General features: G+C 31.6%; 1 protein-coding gene and 2 pseudogenes across 2 annotated transcripts; 1 reads left to right on the forward strand and 2 right to left on the reverse strand.

Moving 5' to 3' along the window:
• Positions 1 to 1,288: 1,288 nt before the first annotated feature.
• Positions 1,289 to 3,865, reverse strand: LOC143613777 (protein C2-DOMAIN ABA-RELATED 4 pseudogene; annotated as a pseudogene).
• Positions 3,866 to 5,946: 2,081 nt separating this feature from the next.
• Positions 5,947 to 7,473, forward strand: LOC143613772 (UPF0426 protein At1g28150, chloroplastic). Its single transcript, XM_077087390.1, has 3 exons — positions 5,947 to 6,118; positions 6,195 to 6,341; positions 7,209 to 7,473. The coding sequence occupies exons 1-3, from the start codon at positions 6,077 to 6,079 to the stop codon at positions 7,380 to 7,382; spliced, it is 363 nt and encodes a 120-aa protein (XP_076943505.1). The 5' UTR covers positions 5,947 to 6,076; the 3' UTR covers positions 7,383 to 7,473.
• Positions 7,474 to 8,061: 588 nt separating this feature from the next.
• LOC143613771 (calmodulin-like) lies at positions 8,062 to 10,171 on the reverse strand (annotated as a pseudogene). Its single transcript, XR_013150178.1, has 4 exons — positions 10,025 to 10,171; positions 8,664 to 8,822; positions 8,509 to 8,589; positions 8,062 to 8,397 (listed from the first exon to the last, which is right to left on the reverse strand). The product of XR_013150178.1 is annotated as a calmodulin-like (transcript).
• Between the last annotated feature and the right edge of the window lie 266 nt (positions 10,172 to 10,437).

Below are 10,437 nucleotides of genomic sequence, written 5' to 3' on the forward strand. Positions count from 1 at the left end.
ATGAGTTTCAACCATATAAAACTTGTTTTTTTATGATTTGTATAGTAATTGTAAAGTACAAAAAGCAACATTCATTTTTTGAAAAAAACCGTATCGTGCCATATATTTAAAAAATTGTAACTATTAAAAATTTGTTTAAATATATTGTCATCACCGCAGCATCGTACGGATACACTACTAGTAACAACTTAAGTGACATAACTTGAACATTTAATTTAAGATGCTAAAATATTCAAATAAAGATAATATTATTCAAAAGTAGTGATCTAAACTTAAACTTTTAAGCCTAAAAATGGATGGCCTATGCCTATCCTGGCCCTAATGAAGTTCCACCCTTGAAAAATATACTTGAGATTAAATCAAGGTTGAACATGACTAATTAAAACCGAGTTTAATTGTTTACTTGAACTTAATATATAAATGTGACCCTTTGGGATCATATGTCGATGATAAACATTATTTATATCGTTGTCTTGGACACATAGTTCCAACGTAACTATAACAACAATTTAGGGTCTTTACTATTCTTTGCAATAATTTAGACAATATGTAAGTTTATTTATGTTATTTTTGATTCACCATTAGGAATGAGTTTTGATGTCATTCACTATTTGAAAAATATCTTTATTTTTCTTAGAGCATTCTCAGCCTATTTCCTATATTATGTGAGGGGGTTTTGTAAATTATATGATATGGTTATGAGTGATTGCGAGTAGAGGAGAGTGAAAATGTTATATGGGAAAGTTAAATTTGAAGTTTCACTGTTCATACCGTATAATATTTTAATATTTTCTAAAAGTTGTTGTGAGTGAAAGAGAGAGAAAAGATAATGATAAAGGTATAAAAAATATTATTTAATTAAACATGATAGAGAAAATACAATGATTTTTAATGTAATTATATGATATATATGGATATATGGTAGAGAATGGGCTGGGAATGCTCTTAATGCGAGTTGTTTAGCCTTCCAACATCCGTTACATCTTTAAAAACTTTGATTCTAATAGTCTTGACTCTCCATATTAATTATATTTATGTTCATGATTATTCTATTGAATAGTGTCATACCCAATCCCAAACAACAGTCAAGAAGAAAAACTCACGACTAGGAAAAGAAAGTCAAGAGGCAATATGGCATGAGAATTAGTTTATACATTGACACCCATCTTCTATTTCTCTTGTTTGTTTTCATTCCTGTGAAATATAAATTTGGAATTCAGACTTTATTATGTATGCGGTATAAATTTCTGCTTTATGTATTATAGATACTTATACCCTCAAGCTTACAAGTTACAACCTCAATGTTACATTTGACTTATAATAGTAAATTATACGAGTCTGTTATGCCTGGAAAATGAACACATGACACTGATCATTTACATTTACAACTTAACAATATCAGAATGAAACTAACTTATGTGTTTAAAGTAGTTAAAATTAAAGTGATACATTATGGTACCCCTTAAACCGTTGTAGACGGATCATAGATCCAATGTAGTTCGATTTCAACTTCACCACTTTCGACATTTTGTAATCGAAGAGAGAGTTGTTGAATAACCTCTTTGTCTTTCCATGTTATGCAACTTTCTTCAGCCAGACAATTTGTCCTCAAAGGTGCAATTCTCTTTAAAACGGTCCCATTTGGATGCCTCTCTAGACGAGGCAACTTCAATGCATCCATAAATGATTTTATTTCAAATTCAGCATCTCCCATGGGGTCATCCTTTGATAGCATATCATGGTCATATACAGTCTGCAATCAAAACACTATCTTAAGTTATTTACATTTTTTTGTGTGATTGAAATATTAGTAGCAATATAGTTATTCAAAACTTTCATTAAAAAAGTCGTATTAATAACAATAAAAATTTCTGATTTGCATACGTACTATGGACTAACCTACTAGAGTACTAGGGATGAAAAAAACACCCGTACTCAACGTGAATACTTGAAGGGAAACATATGTGATTGTGACGTGTAATTAGATGAGTTTTGGGTATGGGATTGATAAAAAGAAAAGATTAAGCGGCTTCAGATAAAGGTATATAAGTAGGTGACACTCAACCTCATTATATGAAAACCGTATACTTGTTTTACCTTAGTCATACACCAAAAAGTTTCAATTTTATTTTTATTTATAGAGCAACTCTATATAATAGTAACCAATTTTTGAAACTGTTCCAATCAGATCACTCATAAAATCTTTTGGTAAATCAGGTCACTAAAGTTTTCTTTTTGTTTTAATTCTAGATATTTTACCTGTATAGCAGGTCATTAAGGTTTTTTTTTATATATATAGTTTAACATTGCAAAATAATTTTTACAAATTGAGAAAAATAAATTTTAAGTTGCGAAAATGCAAATAATAATAATAATCTGAAAAAAAAAACTGGAAAATTAAAAAAAATATATCTTAACCTTTTTTTTTGCGAAAAAATATAAAAAAGTAATAATAATCTGGAAAATTGAAACAATAAAAACTGAAAAAAATTTAAAAAAAAATCTTATTTATTTATTTATTGCATTTTTTCGCAATTAAATTTTGTTTCTCAATTTTTACTAATCTTGCCGCTTTAAAAAAATATTTGGCAATGTTAAACTATTTAAAAATAAAAAAACTCACAAAACCTGCTATCCAGGTAAAATATATAGGATTAGAACAAAAAAGAAACTTTAGTAACTTAATTGGAACAAAAAATTTTATAAATTACCTGATTGAAACAAATTAAAAACTTAGTTACTATATATTTTATAGAGTAAACTCTTTATTTTTCTTTAAACCCTTGTCCAGTAATGTTTCATTCTAATATTTTCTTTATTTGAGAAACAAACTTTTCTTTTAACATATGTTTTAGCGTGTGAGTTTGTAGTTAAAGAAAAACAGACCTTTATTTTAATTTTTTGTTCATCTCTCACAACATTAACATCGATAATGATGTTGACATTAACATGACACGATATCAATCTATATACATGTGTTGAGCACTTACAAGTTTGATTGGTATATTAGCATCTTGTACGGAAAGTGTCAAGTCTTCATCCCAGACCGGATTGACATCTTTGTTGACAACTCGTGTCTTTTGTTTCTGGATCAAATAATAGAATTTTAGGTCAATCAAGGAAAATGATCATATGACATGAATCGTGAGAAAGTGTACATTTTAATAGCTATTGTATGAAATAACATTTTCAATTTACCTGTTGAATCCATTTGATTAAACTAGTTGACCACCATCACCTTATTTATACGTGAGAAATGGGTTGACAGACCACCAATCCAATTAATATGTTTACAACTTGATTATGACGTACTCTTAAATCCGTCAACCCATGTCTCACGTATAAATAAATGGTTTCAACGAATTATTTTCGGGTTGCACGAGTTAATTAAGTAATTCATATTAGGCTTGATGCTTTTGATACAAAACAATATATGGATTGTGTTCAGGTTACACATTTCAAATTGGTATCCTGGTTAAATCCAACGTATAAACACATTCGATGTCATGACCATTTGATGCAATTAACTTTTAATTTGTTACATCTTTAATGTTGTTTACGTATTTATAAGTTTTTTTTTGTTTCATGATTTTGATTTTTTATGGTAAGAAAATGGTAATTATGTTATTTTTGCATACAACATTAAAAACATGAAATGCTTGTGGAACCAGAAACAAACTACCTGATCACCGATGGTGATGACAACGTAAGGATCACTGTCTGTATAATCACGAACCGCAAGACTACGGCCTCTCTTGATTTTAACATTCAAAAGACCGGGCAAATTTTCTTCTTCTTCTCCTCCTTTTCTACTACCACGACGACAGCCACCGCCACTACCACAACGTGCTTTTGGTGATTCCATTCCTGTCTTCCAAAACAGCTCTTGCTTTCAGATTAATTTCCTATTAATGAATGACATTGATTTATTGGTGTGGAGAATTGCATGGCTGGAAATTCTCCATCTCCAATAAAAACGAATTTTGAATGTTTAATAATATTTTGAGATCATTTCAAAAAAAAAAATTCATAGTTAATAAAATAATAAAAGCTTAGTATTTGTAACCAATTTAAAGTAAGGAATACACTTTTTGTAACTAAAATACAAATTATAGTATTAATTAAGTTAACCAGAAGAGAAGAAAAAGAAAAAAACACAACTTAAAGTTGGACCAATATCATATCATAATTTATACGACAATGTCTACATTCTACTTTAGTGTTATCTAGGTTGGTTATTTAACTTAAAAAAACAGTGGTGCGTCTGGAATATTTTTCTAATGACGTCATTGTTTTCAAATGCTCCAACTCATAGAATTGGACATAAGAATTTTCAGACAGTTCAGTTCATATTCAAGTCAACTAGATGATGCAGGTCGAGTCAGGTTGGAGAAATCACCTAACAATTCTCTGTTTTAGATTTAGGAATTCAAGTTTCATTTAAAGTCCTAAAACGGAGTAAAACCTACCACTAATTATTATCATTGGTTTTTTTTTATGGGCTTTTAATTTTGGGTTTTTTATGGGGGTTTAATTATAAAAACCTTTTATGGGTGTTGATTTGTTCTTTTCTGTATAATTGTTTTCATTTTTAATTGAGAAGTAGTTAACTAGTTATTCTTAGAGGTGCACACATAAACCGGTTAACCGGTTTCTAACCGATTTTGTAACCGGTTAGTAACCGGTCCAACCCTAACCGGTTACTAACTGATCCTAACCGCCGGTTACTACCCGGTTTATATATTTGATTTCAAAACCGGTTAACTGAACCGGTTAGCCGATTTTATAATTATTATTTTGTAAAAAACCGGTTATTAACCGGTTAACCGGTCCGGCCTAACCGGTCAAAACCGCTTCTCCAGCCGGTCAAAACCGGTTACTAACCTAACCGAAAAACCGGTATAACCGGTTAATGCCCTTAAAAAAACGGTTAGCAAAAAACCGGTTATAGGTTAACCGATTTGTGGACCTCTGGTTATTATATCGAAACAGAAAGAATGGGCTTCTCTATCTATGGGCTTTTTTTAAGCTTACAAAGAATGGGCTTTGTAAGAAAAAATCTAATAGGGTCACGACCCAAAAAGTAAACAACCGTGTCACTTGAAAAACTCGTACATACATTCCTATATAAACATGAAAAAAGATTGTATTCCCGTAACTCCGGTCTTACTACACTAAATCTGCCCATGTTAACAACGATCTACCATACCATATTTGCTTATGACACGAAATGGGAAGGAAAATTGATAACAAGAAGCACGAGATAGTGTACTATGAAACCATGATTATAGGGTGTAAAGTGTAAAACATACAAGCTTAGCTAGTCTGAGGCTCTAGCTTGATATTTCTTGGCTCATTTCGAGCTCATTCTCAATCCGATCTCAAGTATCTTATGAGCGGCTCGACTTGTTTACACGTCTAAGTCCATGATTCCGGAGAGGCCTATGAACTATCCGAACAAACACGAACACTTAATTGAATACATATTTTGTGTTCGTGTTCGTTTATTTAAAAAATGAAAATGTTCATGTTCGTTTGTTTAGATTTAAACGAACAATTCATGAACATAATTGAACAAACATATATGAACAGATGTAAACGAATACAAACAAAGATAAACGGAGATAAATGAACAAATATAAAACCATTAAGTAGATAACACTTCAAGATAATATTTAATTATCTTCTATTAATATTTAAACAAATATAAATAAACTGACATGAATGAATGAACAAATACACGGACATAAACGAACGTTTACGAACATAAATGAACGAATAAAACATGTGTTCATATCTGTTCGTTTAATTAAACGAACACATTGTTTTTGTCATATCCATTTGTTTGTTAAATAAACGAACACATAAATTTCTGCCAAACGATTCATGAATGGTTGCTAAATGTTCAATTCATTTACCGGCCCAAGGTGACACACGTCTATTTCCTTATAATTTATTTTGGGTCACAGGTATGATAAGGCAAAAGACATTTGGGGAAGAAATAAATGAGGGGTCTTGGTGAACAAAGGTAGGTTCACAAACACTTTTTAAGGAAAATCAAAGGCAGAAGAACACGATGACGTCCTTGTCCCTAATTTCTGTTCCAACATGCGCATCGGTAACTTTAGTCTATCCTTAATTAATTAAATCTTCAGTAAACGATTATCTCTGAATTTGGTGTTTCATTCTGTCAGTGGAATTCGGTTGGTCAAAAGCAAGTACAAGTAAGAAGAACATCGTCTATCAGGTGTACTGCTACTAATAATAATAACAACAACTGTGAAGCCAAATCGTTTTTCCTCAATCCTTCTGATGAGCGTATTCTTAAGAAAGCCTTGAAGGTAAATCCTTATTTCCATTTAGCTGCTGTTATTACTTTTTAGAATGAATTACATTACCATAGTGTAATTAGAACAACTAAGCTTTTGGATTCAGTGTGGACATTGGAAGAAAATATAGGCTATGCACCTTTTTGTATATAGTATCATAATAGAGGACATATTTATGAATAGACTTATTTTATGCGCTGCGCTTATCCGTTTAACTAAATTCTCCTAACACAATTCAATCTGCATCTACCCATTGAAAAGAAAAAGTACAAAACACACATCAGTACATATGTGCAGCTATATGTCTATACGCACACAGATTTAGAGAGAAAGAGAAAGAGCCATTAGAGATACTATGTCTGTCTATACACACATACATATATATATACATGGAGAGCAATTTTAAGTAGAGAACTGCGAAAATTATATTACCTCTTACCTATTGCTTTACTATCACAGCAATTATGTAACCACATAACCATCACCTATGTTTTGTCTCTCCCACTAGATCTTAAAACCACTACATGCTAATGCTTATGCGGTTCTCTACTTAGAATTGGTCATGTAATGAACTTGTTCCTGTATGCATATGGATAGATGCATGCAACAAAGAATATGTGGAAAGAAGAAAACGATAAAATAATCAAACGTGAGTCATGAACGATGACTGAACCAGATGGAATATTATTTAATATTTAGCCTATTGGAGATGTGGATGTTAGGCGAATATGTTTCAATATAAAAGACTATATGTTGGGTCAAATTCTACACAGGCCTGCAGTAAACTAGTTTTGAACTTGCTAAGATGTCACTAGTTAAACATAAACATAAACAAGCGGCATACATAAGGATTGTTGTTAATGTTTTGATGTATGACAGGAGCCTGTTGCTTTCATGGGAGGAATATTTGCAGGAGTTTTGAGGTTGGATTTGAATGAAGATCCACTCAAGGAATGGGTTACAAGGACTGTGGAAGCCTCCGGGATTGCCACAGATGATGAGGAACTGGACAATGATCCACAAGAGGTTCCACAGCAAATAGAGATTGAATGAAATCCACTTTGCTCATGTCTAAAACCAATGCTACTTTAGTTGAATTTGGTTATTTGTTCAACTTATACCTCAAATGAAAATATAATTACATGATGATTAAGTTCTTAAAGATTCATTTTTGGTGATAAAGGGTGAGTATATGGCTATGAAACAATTATGTAATAATATTAATTGGAACCCTTTATACAAACCATTCAATAATACGTACGGTTTTGTTCAAATGTTGTATTGCTGTTCGGTTTATGATCATATCATCTCAAGGTTTCATAGAATATCATCTGAGGGTTTCATAGACATCAAAAATACATTTTCTAAATTGCCCTGTGACAAAACACAACAAAAACATAGATTCAACATTTATTAAAAAGATTGCATTGTTTTTGAACTTTAAATTCAAGAATTTTATCAAGTTTATATAAGTTCATATGATTACATTGAAACAATTTTCACAAGATCAAGACTTGGATTTATAGTGCTAATATTAGACTTTATAGTAGTTTTTTACTATAATGATTTCTGAGGAAAACTAAATGTTAATTTTACCTTCGTTTTTATATTAATTAATTTATACAGCGTTTATTTCACAAAGAAGCTGCTACGAAAAACAACTCACCAGTCTTGCCACATTGAGGGTTTTTATATGTGACCGAGGATAGGCGTACAGCTAAAACATACACAGTATTAGAAATTGGATGATTTAAGAAGAGAGCGAGTTCGACAATTATATATCCATCTTCAGCAAAAACGCACAATTCTCAGTAATTTTGGTTCTTAAATTCAAGCCTCGACATATTTCAAAAAGTAAGATTAATGGGATAAATTGGTGTGTACCAACTACAAAACAAGTCTAGTTGCAAATAGCATATTATGATATAGAAGTCTACTTGGCAAGCATCATCCTCACAAACTCCTCGTAATTCACTTGACCATCACCGTCCATGTCAGCTTCACGTATCATCTCATCCACTTCTTCATCGCTTAACTTCTCCCCAAGGTTTGTCATCACATGACGAAGCTACACCAAATCAAATACACTTATCATTACAATGTTAATAAAAGTATAAAACAACAGCAATCATTTTATTCAATAGATTAAACTATTATTAAATACGTATAATATACATACTTCAGCAGCTGAAATGAATCCATTTTGATCCTTATCAAACACCTTGAATGCTTCTTTGAGTTCCTCCTCAGAATCGGTATCCTGCATAAAAACCATGCACATATTATTTCGTGACTAAAAATATATTTTAAACTTTCCAAGTTATATTTGTTTACCTTCATTTTCCTGGCCATTAGATTGAGAAACTCAGGGAAATCAATGGTCCCGTTCTGATCAGCATCAACCTCACTAATCATATCTTGCAGTTCGGCTTCAGTAGGATTCTGACCCAGTGATCTCATAACCGTCCCCCAACTCTTTAGTAGTGATGCAACCTAAGAAATCAAATACTTGTTTATGAGATATAAACATAAGCAAACCAATAACTTCATCATACATTCATACCACAAAGAGTAAATTACAAATTTCATTCTTTATGTATGACCTCTCATTACATGTTGAGTCCTTAATATTTACTAACACTACACTAGACATCCATAATGTAATCAGTTTGTTACGAATTACATCCTATACACTAACGATCGTTAAATTTTCTTGATAAACGCAGGTGTGTGAACTGCACATGACATGAGAGTATTAACGAAATTAACTCTCCTCTTTTAATTTATTTCAGAGCCATTATCAAGCCAAGGGTTTTAATGAGCAACAGTTGGACAAAACGCACAATGGCTACAATTGAAATTAAAAGAGGAGCCATAATTCCAGTAATACCCTCATTTGCAACTCACATGTCCGTATTAATCAAGTAAAGCTAACTATCGAGAATGTAAATGACGTAATTTGTGACTTTGTGTAACACATTGATCACATAAGGGACGTCTCGCGTTGTTGGTAACCATCAAGGATCCCAATGCAAATTGAGGTATATACCTAAAAGATAAAACTTGTAATTTACTTTATAATTAGAGAAAAAAAACAGGCCAAACAACATTATGCTTCACTTTTATGCTTTTATATTTGAATCGATTAAAACAAATTGCTGATACTTAAATTTAGGTTCATATTCTAAATCACGATGACAAATCCGTTGTACGTAACTCTGACAAGGACATACATAGCACTTGTGTTATTAAACGTGATAACCAATATAAACGATTAAAAGCATGTTCAACATAAATAAAACAGCTAACAATATTTAAGTTTAAACAAAATTTGAAAAATATATTAACAGAAAATATTTTATAAATTTGTAATACTATTAATTTCTATTTCAATAAATCATAACAAAATTAAAAACTAAAGTTAAAAACAGTCAATGCAGTCAACGATCATAGATCTCCAAACTACTTTCACTACAAAGACTAAAATGAAACCCTAACGGGCCTAACAACCAGCCAATTTCTTCAATGTTTATGTGCATTACCTCCAAAAACAATTAATCGTAACAGATCGCGTAAAAACAGACACAAGCATGTGCATATAGTCAAGTGAAAACAGATCTACATGAAGAATCGTAACAAATAGCAAAATAATAATAATAATACAGATAAGTGTGTGTGTGTGTATATATATATACCATCTCCGTCTTTGTCGAAGAGGCTGAAGGCTTCCTTGAACTCAGCAATCTGCTCCTCGGTTAGTTGTTCAGCCATTGTTGTTGCGATTGAAGGTTATGAGAGAGTAATAAGAAATATAGAGAGAGAGAGAGAGAGAAGTGGTAGGGTTTTGGGGTTAAACAAGCAAACAAACGCGTATTGTGTAAGAAATTTAATTGCAAGTGAGAGAAAAGTAAACGCGGACCGTCAATGGTCAAAGGTCCAAAATGGGTGTTTCTTTGGACATGTGGTATATTCCTTATTGGAAATTTCGAGCCATGGTTACTTTCATAAAATGTATAGGGTGTTAACGGTTTAGTTTGGGTATGGTTTTTGCTTTTGAGTTAAAACCGAACTAAAGATTAAAACATTGATTTTTATAATTTTCAGAAAA

The sequence above is a fragment of the Bidens hawaiensis genome, unplaced genomic scaffold, assembly GCF_021521415.1.
Source record: "Bidens hawaiensis isolate Kalapana, Puna unplaced genomic scaffold, B.hawaiensis_p1.1 tig00038131_1, whole genome shotgun sequence".
Taxonomy (NCBI): Eukaryota; Viridiplantae; Streptophyta; class Magnoliopsida; order Asterales; family Asteraceae; genus Bidens; species Bidens hawaiensis.